The sequence below is a fragment of the Rhinoderma darwinii genome, chromosome 8 (assembly GCF_050947455.1).
Source record: "Rhinoderma darwinii isolate aRhiDar2 chromosome 8, aRhiDar2.hap1, whole genome shotgun sequence".
Taxonomy (NCBI): domain Eukaryota; kingdom Metazoa; phylum Chordata; class Amphibia; order Anura; family Rhinodermatidae; genus Rhinoderma; species Rhinoderma darwinii.
The window spans coordinates 96,233,348-96,250,346 of record NC_134694.1 but is presented as its reverse complement, the minus strand read 5'-3'; the positions used below and the strand labels follow the sequence as shown (position 1 = coordinate 96,250,346).

Genomic DNA, 16,999 nt, shown 5'->3' with positions numbered 1-16,999 from the left:
TTGTACAGATCTAGAAGTCACCTATAGCCTAATATTTGCAAGTAGTATACCTCCAATTTTAGATAGAGGATCCTGTAAGAATCCACAAGAAAAATTGTGGCATGCCCTATTTCATTGCGTATTTTGGAGCTTTTCTAACCTAGAAGCATTACTTCAAGCCCAACATGTAGTCACTTTTACGGAGAATTGATTTAAAGGGAATGTGTTAGTAAAAAAAATTTTTTTTTTTAGTAAAAACAATTAGTGTGTAGGTGATTAAACATTGTTCTAATTTTTTTTTTTTTTTTCACGAGTCAGGAAATATTATAAATTAGATTAGAATTTATAATATTTCCCAGCACTGGTCACTAGATGGAGCAATTCCCATAATTGCAGCATTGCATGTGGTAAAGCAACCACATTGCTTTATGCTGCAAAATTGGAAAAAAAATCCCTCGCTCTAGAGAGCTCTCAGAATCCCCCCCTCCTTTATCCTGGCTAGTGCCGGGAGAAACGAGGGGATTGAACGGTCAAACCTCCTACACTGTGTGTCGCCATTTTTTGAGCTAACACACAGTGTAGTAGGTTTACATACACTAGTAAACACACACTGAAACACGAACATACATAGAAATCACTTACCTGCTCCTGCCGCCGCAGCTCCCTCCGCTGCTCCAAGTGCACAAGTCCGGAAGCCGCGTCCGGAAGTAGTAATCTTACTGTCCGGCAGCGACTTCCGGTCTACAGGAAAATGGCGCCGGACGGCGCTCAGTTCAACTTGGACTGTGTGGGAGCGGCGCATGCGCCGTTCCCACACAGACGGCGTACACCATAGTGGATGGAACGGGCCCTATTCGCATTCACTATGGGACTGTAAGCTGCCGTATTCCATGTCTGTATGTGTCGTTAATCGACACATACAGAAATGGAGTAAAAAATGGCAGCCCCCATATGGAAGAAAAAGTGTAAAAATAAAAAAAAGTAAAACACAAACACACAAATATAAAAGTTTTTAATAAAAGACTAAAATCAAACTGATGTTAATAATTTTTTTTTCGTGACAATGTTCCTTTAAAAAAAAATGTTTGCGCAGAAACCAGAGTACTACAAATATTGTTCTCTTTCTTTAAACTGGTAACCTATGTAAAAACCATCAGATCGAAATTCATTCCATAGTGCACAATGCCCAAGAACGGACTTAAATCTTTCTAAGAACTTATTTTTTAAAAGAAATACCAAAAATTCAAAAGTAAAAAGCACAAGGTTTTTTTCTTTAGGTGGACAATTTCCTTAAATAGATTTAAAAAACAAAATGCTCCTGTTATCCAATATATCCCCAAATATTTATAGGAATGACAACGCCTCTCACTATGGTATTTAATTGACTCAACCTGGAGACAGGAATCTGGCTAAACGCATATTTAGTGAAAGGCAAGAAAAACACAATAAAACAAAAGTAAATCAGACATATTTGTGATGGCCTCAATAATAAAAAAAAGTTGCTTCAAATCATGGAGCAAAGACCAATGGCATGAATATACCATTGTGACACAGGAGGAGAAAAATCCCTTTGATGTGTCAGCAAACAAGACTTGGTAAATAGAAACACGCATGCCAAGCTAGCTGGCTGTTGTCAGTGTCCCCCCCCCCCCCCCCAACACAATACTTAAAAAAAAATAAAAAAATATTTGGTATTTGACAATCTGAGACATTGCAAAAAAAAATTATTTTAAAATAAATAAAAATCTATCACCATAAAAGTGGCAGGTACAAATAGTTTTTTTTTTTTTTTTTCCACCTCCTATGTGAACTAGAAGAGCAAATTATTTAATCTGGTAACTTTGTATTCCCTTAGGGGCCACAAAAGGCCCCAGATTAATAATGTGTTAAGGAGAGCCTGAAAGGAAACACAAACCCCCGATTCTTCTGGCTGTTTGGCGTCTTTGTGAATTCCCAGTTATCCAGGCCATACACAAGAGCATGGGAATTGTGTATGAACTGGCTCTTTTGTTATTCCTGATGCCATGGCAGTACATGTATCACAGCTAAAGAATGCAAAGATCTCTTTTTCTTCCTTTTGATTGTTGATATAGCAAATGCATTTGGCCTCCAGCTGAGCTTCTAAAGAGTAAGTTATAATAGATAAGTATAATAAGAATTGGCTCACAAAATGATAGTCAACTGTAGCAGATAGACATTGATAGAGTGCAAAAGGAGAGAGTATGCACCTAGGATACAGTGGTTTACATATCGGGGCTAGGATTCCAATCTGGCAAATAAAATACTACTGAAAATAGCACCATAGTACAAAAGCTGTACATTATATCTAATAAATATAATTTCACTTGGGAAAAAATAGCTAAATATGCTATTCTGAATAGCACAGGAGTGCATAAGCAAAGTCTAATGCAGAGGAGTGAATGGAGAAGACAGGAAGATTTATCGAACGTCAAATATGGGTCTGCTCGAGCGTCCCATAGAACTGAACACCAGCAGAGGAGACGCAGTGCGTTTACTATGGAAGTTAATTTAATAGTGTTCTGTATTAAAATAAATAGGGTTGATCTCCAATGTATGAGACTGGAGATTTACGTCCAAATAAAAGTTTACTAGTATATTAGGGAACTGAAGAAAAATAGCAAATGTTTAAAGAGGATCTGTCACCACATTATAAGTGGCCTATAATGTACATGATGTGATCGGCGCTGTAATGTAGATTACAGCAGTTTTTTATTTAGAAAAACTATCATTTTTGACGGAGTTATGACCTATATTAGCTTTATGCTAATAAGTTTCTCAATGGACAACTGGGCGTGTTTTACTTTTTGGCCAAGTGGGTGTTGTACAGAGGCGTGTATGACGCTGACCAATCAGCGTCATACACTTCTCTCCATTCATTTATACAGCACATAGCGATATAGCTATATCGCTATTTGCAGCCACATACACACTAACGTTACTGCAGTGTCATGACAATGAATATACATTACCTCCAGCCAGGATGTGATATGTATTCAGAATCCTGACCACTTCTGTAGCGTCTGTGTGAGACTACAGCACAGCACAACGAGATCTTGCTGTAAATGACAGCTTACATCGTAAGCTCGCGAGACTATGCCTGCTATGCTGTAAATCACAGAGAAGTGCAGAGAAGTGGTCAGGATTCTGAATAAACATCACGTCCTGGCTGGAGGTAATGTATATTCATTGTCATGACACTGCAGTAACATTATAGTGTGCTTATGTGGCTGCACATAGCGATATAGCTATATCGCTATGTGCTGTATAAATGAATGGAGAGAAGTGTATGACGCTGATTGGTCAGCGTCATACACTTCTCTCCACAACGCCCACTTGGCCATATAGTAAATCACACCCAGTTGTCCATTGAGAAACTCATTAGCATAAAGCTAATCTAGGTCATAACTCCATCAAAAATGTTTTTCTAAATAAAAAAACACTGCTGTAATCTACATTACAGCGCAGATCACATCATGTACAATATAGGCCACTTATAATGTAGTGACAGAGCCTCTTTAATATATTTCGAAAAGGAATTGTAGAGGAAGAACTATATCGGTGACTGCTCTGCCTGGTACTGCCAGAAGATTAGACACCATGTACAGCTGATATATTCTGAAAATAGAAAGAAGAGGGGCAGTGCAATGTACATACATCAATAATGAAACCCCCCAAACGGTCTGTAAGGCCCTGTCCCCAAAACTAAAGATATTGAACTGTATTCCCTATGAGATGTTTGTTTCTTACGGATTCAAGTCTAAGACACGGAAAGAGTTAAACCACAGTTAAACAAGTTCTGCAATCTGTTGACTACAAACCGGTTAATATGTGCACTCCTCAGGAAGTATGTCACATTCCTTGAAAATGTATTTAATTAGTTTAAAAAAAAAAAAAATCTACAAAAAAAAAAAAAAAAGACAAAAAGGCAAAGAAATAATCTGAAACAAAGCAAAAAGGGCAGAACTCCGCAAGCAGAGCACTGATTAATTAAAGCATTTTGTTAAATTCATGACATGGTTCTGGGGATTAGAGCATTGTTCTTTGCCCTGGGCGTCAGAAACCCGACGTGTATTAAGTAACAAGAGTACCGTATATACCAGCAAGACTGCAAAAATACTTCCACAGACATCATCTAAAAGAAACGCCTAATAGAAACAGCCAGTTGGCTATGGGATTATAGTGCACATCAGAACTGATTTACGATTACAGTATTCTCCAATGCATACGGTAAAAAAAATAATAAAAACAGATAAAATCTTCCTCCCTGGCTGAAAATCTTGGCAAAAAGCAGATAATCATTTTCGGACACTACTTTAAAAAGTGTACAAACCTAAACTTAATATAAAAAAAAACTGCATTACTGCTGAATTTACTTACAATAGGGAGGTTCTTCGCGCACATTTTGATCAAATTGTGTGGGCCCACCTGCCATGACAAGGCGACACCTGAGGTGGGAACCTACGCTGCACATACACCCAGAATTGGGACTAAGCCTACATATATCTGGGGATGGTAGGAAACAGCATTAAACTAATTAAAAAATCACCAGGGAAGAACGGGGGGAGTGCAAGACCAAAAAAATGGAGGCAGTCACTAACCCCACATATAGGAATAACAAACACAAAAGTTTGAACAGCACATTCCAGCAAAATGAAACAAAACGTGTATACAAGTGCAAGAACACCTGTGACTGCAAATTTATACAGCAAACAAAAAACGGCAACAGCACGCTGCAAACACTAATGTCACCTAAACCTGTGTGAGTATGTATTTATGTATATATACCGCTTAGTTCTGACTGGGTTATCTGAGCTCCCATAATGTGAGGAAATCATCTGAATTCTGGATTTAGCTTTAGGCATAAGAGGAGTCAAAATCTACACAACATGTTTACACAGTTAAGCAGACCATACAGGTAATAGTCAGACAAGCTCGGCCATCGAAAGACATGCACTCTCGGGTGAAAGAGTGTTGGCCAAACGTGCATTTGCCTGACATCCATCTCATGAGTATGGACGGGACTACTGTATGTTCACGAATAATTTTTGTGGCGGTTTTCACAGCAGACATGTCTATTTTGACGTGATTACTGAGATTGCGCCAAAAAACGACTCATGTAAACATGTCCTTACTCTCCATTTTACGTAGCTTTAAACTCTGGAATCACTGTTCAAAAACGCAGGGCAGGCAAGATACTTGTGAATGATTTCAGCACAGAAACTTGACGGTGTAAGAATATTTTCTAGTATAACTAGGTTTATTTGTAAGACCTTGTGGCTGTAGAAGAAATTTAGTATGGAACAGACACTTGGTCGATTGAATATCTTTCTATATCTTTGTTTGAATATCTAATAATTAACCTCAGAGTTACTAAAGTTTTTGCTTTAAAATATATCACCTTGCTCAACACAAAATATATTGTTTTGTGTAGCACATTCAAAGAAGCTGTCACCACATTAGAAGTGGCCTATATTGTACATGATGTGATCGGCGCTGTAATGTAGATTACAGCAGTGTTTTTATTTAGAAAAACAATCATTTTTGACGGAGTTATGACCTATATTAGCTTTATGCTAATGAGTTTCTCAATGGACAACTGGGCGTATTTTACTATATAACCAAGTGGGCGTTGTACAGAGGAGTGTATGACGCTGACCAATCAGTGACCAATCAGTGGCCAATCGGCGTCATACACTTCTCTCCATTCATTTATACACCACATAGCGATATAGCTATATCGCTATGTGCAGCCACATAAACACACTAATGTTACTGCAGTGTCCTGACAATGAATATACATTACCTCCAGCCAGGACGTGATGTGTATTCAGAATCCTGACCACTTCTGTAGCGTCTCTGTGAGACTACAGCACAGCAAGATTTCGCTGTTAATGACAGTTTACAGCGTAATCTCGCGAGACTACACCTGGTATGCTGTAAATCACAGACGCTACAGAAGTGGTCAGGATTATGAATACACATCACGTCTGGGCTGGAGGTAATGTATATTCATTGTTAGGACACTGCAGTAATGTTATAGTGTGTGTATGAGGCTGCAGATAGCGATATAGCTATATCGCTATCTGCAGAGTAAATGAATGGAGAGAAGTGTAGGACGCTGATTGGTCATCGTTATACACTTCTCTCCACAACGCCCACTTGGTCAAAAAGTAAAATACGCCCAGTTGTCCATTGAGAAACTCATTAGCATAAAGCTAATATAGGTCATAACTCTGTCAAAAATGATTTTTTTCCCCAAAAAAAAACCACTGCTGTAATCTACATTACAGCGCCGATCAAATCATGTACAATATAGGCCACTTATGTGGTGACAGAGCCTCTAATTTGGTGCTGAATATTGCTAAAAACCCTCTACTTTAAAAAGCCTCTACTTTTTTGAATCTTTAGTTTCAGACATTGAAAAAGAGCAACAGTCACGTAGGATGATGTGATTTACTGGATTTTAATCATGAGCTGATGTAATTTAAAAGTATAAATTGGGTGTAGTCGAGATCCAGCACTAGGGTGACATATAAGGGTATGTTCACACGGCCAAATTTCAGACGTATACGAGGCGTATTATGCCTCGTTTTACGTCTGAAAATACGGCTCCAATACGTCGGCAAACATCTGCCCATTCATTTGAATGGGTTTGCCGACGTACTGTGCAGACGACCTGTTATTTACGCGTCGTCGTTTGACAGCTGTCAAACGACGACGCGTAAAAATACAGCCTCGTCAAAAGAAGTGCAGGACACTTCTTTGGACGTTTTTGGAGCTGTTTTCTCATAGACTCCAATGAAAACAGCTCCAAAAACGGACGTAAAAAACGGTGCGAAAACGGCGCGAAAAATGCGAGTTGGTAAAAAAACTTCTGAAAAGCAGGGTCTGTTTTCTCTTGAAAACAGCTCTGGATTTTCAGACGTTTTTGTTGACTACGTGTGAACATACCCTAAATCTTACCAGTAGCTGTTGCACGTCTGTGTGTCAGTTTCTTTCACTCTGCTCCCTCCTCCCCTTTCCATAGACTTCTATAGGCACAGCATCTGTGTGTCTCTTTCCCTGCTCCCTCCCCTTCTCTATGGACTTATATGGGCAGAGTGTGTGTATGCGTGTCTTTCTCTCCCTGCGCCTTCCTCCATAGACTTGTATTGGCCGGCAGTGAGGACACCCATCCCACCTTCTGCAGTCAGTCTGTAACTGGGGACTAATTTTGCTTGACAACAGGAGGTCGACAGCATATTACAGGAAGGGAGACACCTAGTGGCAGTAACTTTACACACAATTTACATGAATATAACAAGTAAATTTGAACAGTAAGTAAATTACAAAGTTGATACATAGCAGGTATACTATTAGATGAGCAGAAATTGTTTGAAAACTTAGTGTCCACTTAATAACCTCAATTTATCAGACAAGATCTACGAATGTGGCAGTGGTAAAAGTACAGCATTTTCCTTATTGAGGTCAATGGGTTATAGTGCTACATAATAAACTATTTTCTGTTTAGTACCTATAAATATAGTTTCCTTTGTAGTAATGTGTTCATTTTCACATTAAAAAGTAATTTTACTGTGGATAAGAAAAAAATAAATTGAATTTTGCCCAAAATGCTAAAATAATATACTTACCTTCAGAATATCTATTCTGTCGCTGCCACTGTTCAGGTCCCCAGTCACATCTTTTTAAAAACCTGTATGATAACTGCCAGATGGGATGGCGGCTGCAGTAACAGGTCAAACAAAGTGACGTCACTACAGTGGCCTGGCTAGGGATCACACTGACATGTAAACAGATGTGATGAGGGGAACCTAAAAGGGAAGTATATTGAGTAGTTTATTTTTGCATTTTAGGCAGAACTTAATGTTTGAAGAACTTAGCGTTTCCAGAGATTTGAAAAAAACCCAAAAGAGGAACTCTCCTCACATGTTTATTTTAGTAAATAAATGTATTCTCCATAAAATAACAATTCTGGAGCATTGTTTCTTAGCACTTTGTGTTGCGCTGTTCCTCGATTGTTCCTCCTAAAAATGTATGTATTAATTAACTGGGTGTTACCATTTCACTTTTCAAAGAAGTGTGTCCCTATACACACTGACTAGGTCAGCACTGATTTGATAATCAGAATATGTAGGGACACACCCCCAACTGGTTACACCCAGTTGTCAATTTCTTCCTAAATTTCTAGGAGGAAAAAAAAAAAAAAAAGAAGAATGGCACAATGTAGAGTTCTAAGAAGAGGCGTACCAGAATTTTTCATGAGGAATAAAATTATTTGCCAAAACAGACACAAGTTCAGAGTGGTGACAAGTCTAACCATTTATCAGTGTCCACAAATACCTTATTAAATCCAACATCCGTTCAATGCCAATATAAAACCTAAAAAAAAAAAACAAGTCAGAGGGGGTAAATAATTTTCATAGACCGTATCTGTGTCTCTCTCCCCTCTATATAGACTTCTATTGGGGGGGGGTGCGTGTGCGCGCGCGCGCGCCTGCTCCTCCCTCCATAGACTTGTATTGGCACTGAAGAAGAACCCATAAACCTCAAGAGCACATCAATCCGGCTATGAACCTCATTTAAAAATCTTAAAACACTTTTGCATTACAATTTCCTTCACTGTTGGGATCTCGTCATTCATACTAAATAGGCAACAGATATTCCACCTGAGGGCGATAATGTTCTGTACAGTGGAAAAAAGCAGATAAAGGAGCAGAACATTTCCTGATCCTCAGTAAATATCTGCATTATCTCTTCATACTCTCACGCACTGCAATATTCAGCTCGAACAGCCGAGGTCTCGTAGAAACTCTTCACAGTTAGGGTATGTTCACACACAAACGTCTCAAAATACGGAGCTGTTTTCAAGAGAAGACCGCTCCTGATTTTCAGACCTTTTTTGTGCCACTGGCGAAATTTTCGGCGTTTTTTTACGGCCGTTTTTGGAGATTTTTTCAATAGAGTCTATGGAAAACAGCTCCAAAAATGTCCCAATAAATGTCCTGCACTTCTTACTCGCGGCAGTTTTTTTACGCGTATATTTTGAATGCTGTTTTCCCATTGAAATCAATGGGCAGATGTTTGGAGGCGTTCTGCTTCGGATTTTTCGGGCGTTTACGGCCCGAAAAACGGCCGTGTGAACATACCCTTAAAGTACAAAGGGAATATAATGAAATAAAATCAACCTATTAAGCCTCAATAAAAGGCATTTCCAAAAAGATATTAAAGCTGAAACGGTTACTAAATAAGCGCTACTTACATTTTATAGTGTTACTTAAAACAATTCCATATTCAAAGACATAACACCAAATCCCTAAATTTAAGCTAAAACTAGCACGCAACATAAAAAAACTTTAAACTAATTAAATACAATTACAGTGCAGTAAAAAAAACTTTAATCTGGAATCAATGGAACCAAACAATTGCAAGATTATCAAACATTCTGGATTATCGGACGGGCATATAAATGTATATAAAACTCACATAATGGTGGAAGATCTTTGAGAGCTCAAAATAAAATGAAAACACAAAATCTGCTACTATCAAAAGAATTTCTAGTCTTGGCATAGTTCAAATGATTATTACTTTCTGTATTTATGCTATATGGGATGTCGGGATAAAAAGGCATTTCTAGTGTCAGTTTAGGTAAATTGAAAATTTCGGCTTGCTAGAATTTGGGTTGATTGGTCATCACCCCAAATCTGATCTTCCTAGGATCCTGTAATGATCTCAAGGTATCTCCTGGCCTGCTTCCTTTGGAACAATTTGGTGTAGCACTCAGGATAGGTGTGGCACTCTATTTGGAAGATTGTAACCATGTTTTTCTTATCCCGTACCACCCCTTTAAACATCATCACTACAACCCTGAAATCGCTATTCCAATGACTATTTGCCCCTATTAAGAACAACCGATAGCAATGCACCAGTGAAGGCTGTACAGCATACATCAAGAATTTTTTTTTTCATCCCCAAGATGTTGTCGCCCTTAAAAACGACTGAAAATAAAGGATTTCTCTTCACTTTCTAAACAACTTCTCACTCACCTATAAAGTTGTTCCAATCAGTATCAAGATCACCGGGATTGGCCAGGCAGCCCCCCAATACATTCAGACAATATTTGTTACAAGGCTTGATTGTTACAAGTCCTCGGCAGTAAGGACAGTACGTCATTTTCATCATTGCCCGTACACACTGAGGTGTGGGGTTCACCTACAACAGAAGAGAACAAAGATTTTAAACAGGGTAAAAAGTAAAAAAATATATAATAAAATATGTAAGAGTTAATAAACCCAAAATGTGTTACGAATGATTTGTGATAGCACTATAGCAAATAGTATACTAATAAATTGCATATAATGATGGGTTCACCGCAATGCCGATCATTGATCTGTATTCTATCCCGCAGCTGGAGGGCTGACGGCTTACACGCCTGTAATGTACAGTAGATCACCCTTCACCATGGCAACAGTTCTCATTTGTATATAGTCTTCCGAGATCTGGAACTGTTCAAGAGGACAATGCATTTTACTCGATAGAGTTGCAGTAACCAGGGGCAGCAGAAAACAGCATTGCGCGACACAGGAATAGATTAACATATTTACCGATCAGATTATCATGCCATACTTCATCTGTATGCTTACCAGGAATTTGACTTCGGAAAGCATGACAAGACTGTGACAGGACAAAGGAGAACCCATAGCTACTGAGCGTTGGGCAATTCAGAAACTCTGAGATACCACTAAATCTGCTGCCAAAGTAGTTTAAATGGGGCTATGCCACAAAAGATAAAAATAGGGCAAGCTTGAAAGGTTAGGAGATACTTACTGGAGATCGAGGTTATTTTAGAGGGCTTAATAGTGCCCCATTTAAAAGAAGGGGGGAAAAAAAAGCGCGAAAGTTTAAAACTGGTCAATTTTTGTTAATACGCATACACGTCTTAAGAAAATGTAGAATAAAACGCTCTGATTAAAATGATAAAGTGCCAATATAAATCTGTAGATTAATGTATATACCCAGTTCTGCCCAATACCACTTCAAACAAATCCAAGCTGGTGGGTCAAGTGTCAAACATGCTCTATTATAACATCCGATTGCCTGGCAATTTTTATGTTGTTCAATACACACCATTTTACAAACAAAACCAACATGGCGGATACAATTTAATAGATCTGTTGGCACGAGGGACAAATGAACATGACCACAAAAAAAAAAAAAGTGCCGACTAGTTATTCTTGGCAGCCGACTATTACATTTCTATGGTCAGCTAAGCTACACAGAGAATTTACATTGGAAAATTAGATAAAAATACAGCTATTTCACACATTCTTTTTCTTTTGCTGGCCACGAACAAAAAAAAAAATGAAAAAACAAAAACACCACTAGATTTTGGGCACCTTAAACCAGATACACTGGTTACCTAGTTACAAAAGTTAATTAAAAGGACACAGATACAGCAGGTTCAACCTTTATCATGTTGATTTAGGGGGAAGGCAAATAGAAACCCATTTCTGCTATCGACAACATTGTGTCAGGACGGCAAATATCCCACAATGGCCGATACCACCATTAAATAGCCCCTTTCAATAATTTGGCATTAACTGAGGCTATACAAACAGTAAAGCTATTGTTACACATAGGTTCCCCTCATGTGTTGTGAGTATTGCTTTCTGGCTGCTGTGGTAGCTTATTGCAGCAGGCATGTTATGAAAGGATTTTTTAATTAATTCTTATCAATGGGCGAAAACAACATGGACGGGAAAACAAAATTTTGCTTTACAAAGTATTAGACATAGAACCAATTAGATCAAGCAGAGTTCTTGAAAACCATGAGGGAATTATACGCAGTACCAGAAGTGCACAACGCAAGGACACGTACGCTGTACTTTTTTGAAGTAACTGCTATCTTATAGGTCTGGGCAATCAACTGAAAAATAGAAATCGAAATTAAGCGCAATTAATAGACGTCATCTTGCAAATTTCTGTATTCGCATTTATTTTCTCCCGATTTAAACTGTATCTGCGTCTTTAGGACGCAGATACAGTTGAAGCCAACGGTAGAGCAGGGTACCATAATGTCCCTGCTCTACCATTCACTATGTATCGCTGGACGCGAGGCAGTGACGTCATCGTGCATGTCTGCGCCAAGCTGCACAAACCAGAGGAACAGAGGGATCTCCTCCACTCGTCATTGGAACTGGGTTAGGGGAGTATGTATATTATTTTTTATCAGGTACTATTGGGGGCAGCTATGGGAGACTTGAGTACAGTTATGGGGGCATTATACTGTGTGAGGGCAGCTATAGGGGCATTATACTGCGTGGAAGTCAGCTATGGGGGCATTATACTGTGGGGAGGGTAGTTATGTGGGGCATTATACGGTATGGAGGACAGTTATGGGTGCATTATACGATGTGGAGGACAGTTGCGGGGGCATTATACTCTGTGGTGGCAGCTATGGGGGCATTATAATGTGTGAGGGCATCTATGAGGTATTACACTGTGTGGGGGCTTTGTCAGGGGGTATATTATATACAGTAGTATACAGCAGGCTCAGTCAATACACATTAATTCAATGGTGCAGCATGCAAATAGGGGGCGTGGCATGCAAAAAGGGGTGTGGACTAAATAATCGTTATCGAGGTTACATGTTCAATTAATCATGATTTTCATTTAGGTCAGAATTGCTCAGCCATACTCTCTTAATTCAAAAAGACTACAGTAACTTTAGGGCTCCTACAGCTGCAGTATGGATCTGTAAAACAGACCTCATGGAAATGCATGGGCCCATATGGTGCTATCGCAAACCATTTCAGAGGTATTCTCCCCCAGAATAATTTCTTCTAGGGGGGGAATGTGGTGTCATGTGGAGGCCCCTTATGGTGATACACATGTGCCTATGGCTCCAAAATACACCCCCATAGGAACCATGCTCTGTGTCCATGACGCTTATACATATTAAAGATTGAGGCCTTAAACATCAAAAAAGTTTATTTTTTGGAACAATAAACAAATTAACCAGTATGATATACATGGGTGACTATACTAGCAAACAAATACAATGAAACCTGAGACCGCCACCCAAATTTACAGTAAAAAATGATATATATATATATATATATATATATATATATATATATATTTATTTTAGGTGGCCTACCCAAAGAAGAGGCATACACAAAAGATAGGGGTATAAAAAATTTGGCACAGAAAAATCTTGTCTAGATGGGAGGGGTCTTCTCAAAGATGCAGCTTTTTGGAGAGGTTTCTCTGTATTCAGTGGTGGACACTGACAGCTGCGGGCCCCTGTGCAAGAACAGTCTATGGACCCCCTTGCTCTCCAATATCTCATCATAGATCGCCCCGTAACAGGTCTCTAACAATCCATCAGTAATTGTTAGCCATAAAACTCATTAGCTCGGGCATTTACATGCAAACTAATAGAACAAGGTTGCTAATAAGGAGACAGTGGGCCCCTTACCTATTGGGCCCCTGTGCAGCTCGACCAATGGTATGTCTGCCCATGAAAGTACTAGACTACATAAAAGATCAGTCCTTCAAACACTAAAATCTTGGTGCAGGAATGGAGGAACGCTTTTACAAGGCTATAAAGGAATAAAAATGGTAAATGGGGTATTCTGAACATCCATTCTGTATCCGGATTTTACATATTACTCAAATTGTATTTGAACATTTACAATCTGAGCAGCAGAAAGAGTCAAGTTAACAATTAGCCAGAGCAGCAAACACAAGTGAAGGGTCATAAAACAGTGCAGATTGTAGTCTGGCACAATGAAACATCTTTTATTTGAATGGACCAATCAGTTAATCTTATCTATTCTGACAAACTAAAGAAAAGCATAAATGTGTCCTTCGCCAAACGACTTACTTCGGGTCATTAAGGAAGCCGCGCCTGCCCAACACTCCATATTGTGATGTAGACAAACAAGCGGGTTGATTGTTTTACCGGTAGTGTCAGACGAATCGATAACTAGATTGCAAAATGTGTTTCTAGACCAAAAATAAATTCACACAAGCCATTTACACGACACATTGTTAATGGTTTGGCTAACCATACTTTCCCTTATCAAAACTAGATATTTCCTACAAGGTGGGGGACGTGGTGTGAGGGGGTAGCAAGTGCTGTCCTGACCACTAAGGTCCCTATGACATGGCCCAACGTGGGCCGTGTGAACGAGCGACGAGCAACGAACCGCTCTATCGTACATACTGTGTGAACAGGGCAGCGACCAGCTGACAAACATCGGCTGATCGCATGTTTTATCCGGTTTCTTGTCAGTAGCACATCCCTTTAGGGGATACATTTCCACCAATCTATAAAATGTATGGGGACGAATGATCGTATTAACGTTTCATTGCCCCATACTTGCAATCATTGCTCTGTTTGAACGGAGCACACGTGCGCCCATCAACATTCTGTACTGTCGATTGGCGTCGTTTAACGGGCAGAATATCTGCCCATGTAAGAGGACCTTAACACGGGAGTAAAACAGATTTACCAGGTTAAAACAGAACTTGAGACTTGTCTGGATTTAGGGTAGGGAAGGGGGGTGTTAGCGATAGGTGAACATCTAGCCAAAATCTATGACTTTAACCCCAACCCATTACAATAGTCATGCCATCTTAGGATAAGGCACAAATTTGTACAGCCCAGCAGTGATATAACCACCCGTGTGCGAGACACCATAAAACGAAGATAACTTCATAAGTTTAAATCTAAGTGGTGTAGCTAAGGTTTCGTTCACAGACAAACGACGGAACCTTTGCACAACTGACACAAACTGAAACCATTTGCACCGGATCCGACACCATTGAAATCAATGGTGATGGAAACCGAAACCTACGGTTTCCGTTTGCGTCTGTCACGGCTCCGTTCCGACGGAAAGCTCAGACGAAACTGAGCCCTGGCGCAGATATGAATGAAGCCTTAAAGAGGATCTGTCACTAGATTAGTAATGCCCCATCTCCTAGCTAATCTAATAGGCGCTGTCACACTGATAATGCTAGTGAAAAGTGTGTCCCAAAACGATTTTAAAAGTTAGGAGTTTTTTTCTAAATATGTTAATGAGCCTATACTAGACAAGTTGGAGGAAACACCAGCGATTCTCCTGATGTTGAGCCTCCTCACAGCCTCTGACGCTGTCCTATCAGCATGAAGCTGCTTCGCACAGTGTGAGACTGAGGTTGGAGGGAAGGGGGATCACTTAAAACAGCCACATCTCCGGCTGTGGACCACCTAGAACAGTTCTGGTGTCATATGAAAGATGAGATTCTAATTTTTTATACGACACCAGGATCGCCGTGTCTAGCCGTGACACAACCGGACATATCGCCAGTTGAATACACAGTCAGGAATGGAAGCTGTATACTATATGATCACGCTGTGTTGCTGGGCAGGGAAGGGGGAGAAGCTGTATGATGATTGGACAGCGTCATACAGAAAACATTACACCGCACAGAGTAAAAGAAAGCGTAACCTATTTGGCTATTACGAGCCACATTAGCATATTTAGAAGTTGCTATAACTTTGCAAATAAAGGTTTTTGGAAACAAATCACACTGTAGTTATCAGCATCATAGTACCAACTAGATTAGTTAGGCCTCATTCACACGACGGGGTCCGAGTGTCGGCCGGGAAAATCGGCCGTTTTTGGACGATTTTCCGGGCCGGTTTGCATCCGTTCCGATTCTGTTCCGTGTTGCCGTTTTTACCGGCCGATTTGCATCCGTTTTTTTCCATGACCGTTTTTTAATTGGATGAATTTTTTTATATTATCTTCACATTACTAATAATGTTCATTCTTTACTTCATTAATTTTCAACATTCTTTTGTATGTCCCCCTGGACAGAGCGTTTGATGTCTCTGTCCATATCTGGATAGGGACATCAGGGGCAACTCCTGAAGTGGAATCTCCATGTGGCCGGTGATTCCGCTTCAGGAGTTTCCCCTAATGTCACTGTCCATATATGGATAGAGATATCAAGCGCTCTGTCCAGGAGCGGAATCCCCGAACACACGGGGATTCCGCTCCTTCAGGGAGCTAAAGTGGGGCTAGCACATAGAGCGGGGAGATACCTCCCTGCTCTGCTATAGTGGCGTCGCTGCAATAGTAGCAGCTGCAGCAGCTGCTAGCGGCGCCATCGAAGGTGTCGCTGGGCCAGGGCGCTTTTAACCAGTTCAGGACCGGGCTATTTTGCGCCTTCAGGACCAGACACCGTTTAGCCCTTTTTAGCACGTGTTAGTTATAGCCATTTAACTTTATTTGTTGGGCTAACTACGTGATTTTTGCGAAGTTTTTTCCGTAGACAATGCAGGTTTCTTTTTTTATCGTTTTTATACACACCTTTTTTGCTATTTTAGAATTTTTATTCATAAAGTTTGAAAATAGTAAAAAAAATAAGCTTTTTTAAGTTTCAGCAATTTTTTTGTGGTAATAACATAGTTTTACCCTAAAATAGACCTTTTATTTGTGATAGTCATTGTCTACCGTAAATTTTAATATATTACATGTCTATATTGGGAAGGAACAACAGAATTTATTAACTTTCATAGATTATATTAATAACAATAAATGTAATCTGACCTTTACTTCAGAGTATGATAAAAATAGAGTTAGCTTTCTGGATTTGGAAATTTTTATAGAAAACAATGTACTATACACCAAAAATTATTTCAAACCTACTGACTGTAATAGTTATATTGAATGTTCAAGTTGCCATTTTAAACCTTGGCTTCGGAATATCCCAAAAGGGCAGTTTAAAAGGATAAAGAAAAACTGTACAAAAATAGAGGACTTAGATGTACAGTCACAAGTTATTAAATCTCGTTTGATAGAAAGGAATTATGAGGAACAGAGGGTGTCGTCAGCATTGGAGGTTAGAGAAGAAATCGCAGTCCATTCTGGCGATAACATCAAAAAAATTGATAATTTTCATACAAAGAGAATTGATGATAATGATAAAACATTAAGGGTTCCGTTCA

The 16,999-nt window shown here is 39.4% G+C and overlaps 1 protein-coding gene across 1 annotated transcript in view; it reads right to left on the bottom strand.

The window, feature by feature from the left end:
- GPC4 (glypican 4) overlaps positions 1-16,999 on the bottom strand; it is a 111,708-nt gene that overhangs the window by 8,144 nt on the left and 86,565 nt on the right. The window contains exon 4 of the mRNA XM_075835950.1: positions 10,044-10,209. Within this exon, the coding sequence (XP_075692065.1) occupies positions 10,044-10,209 (166 nt within the window). The remainder of the gene's footprint in view (positions 1-10,043; positions 10,210-16,999) is intronic.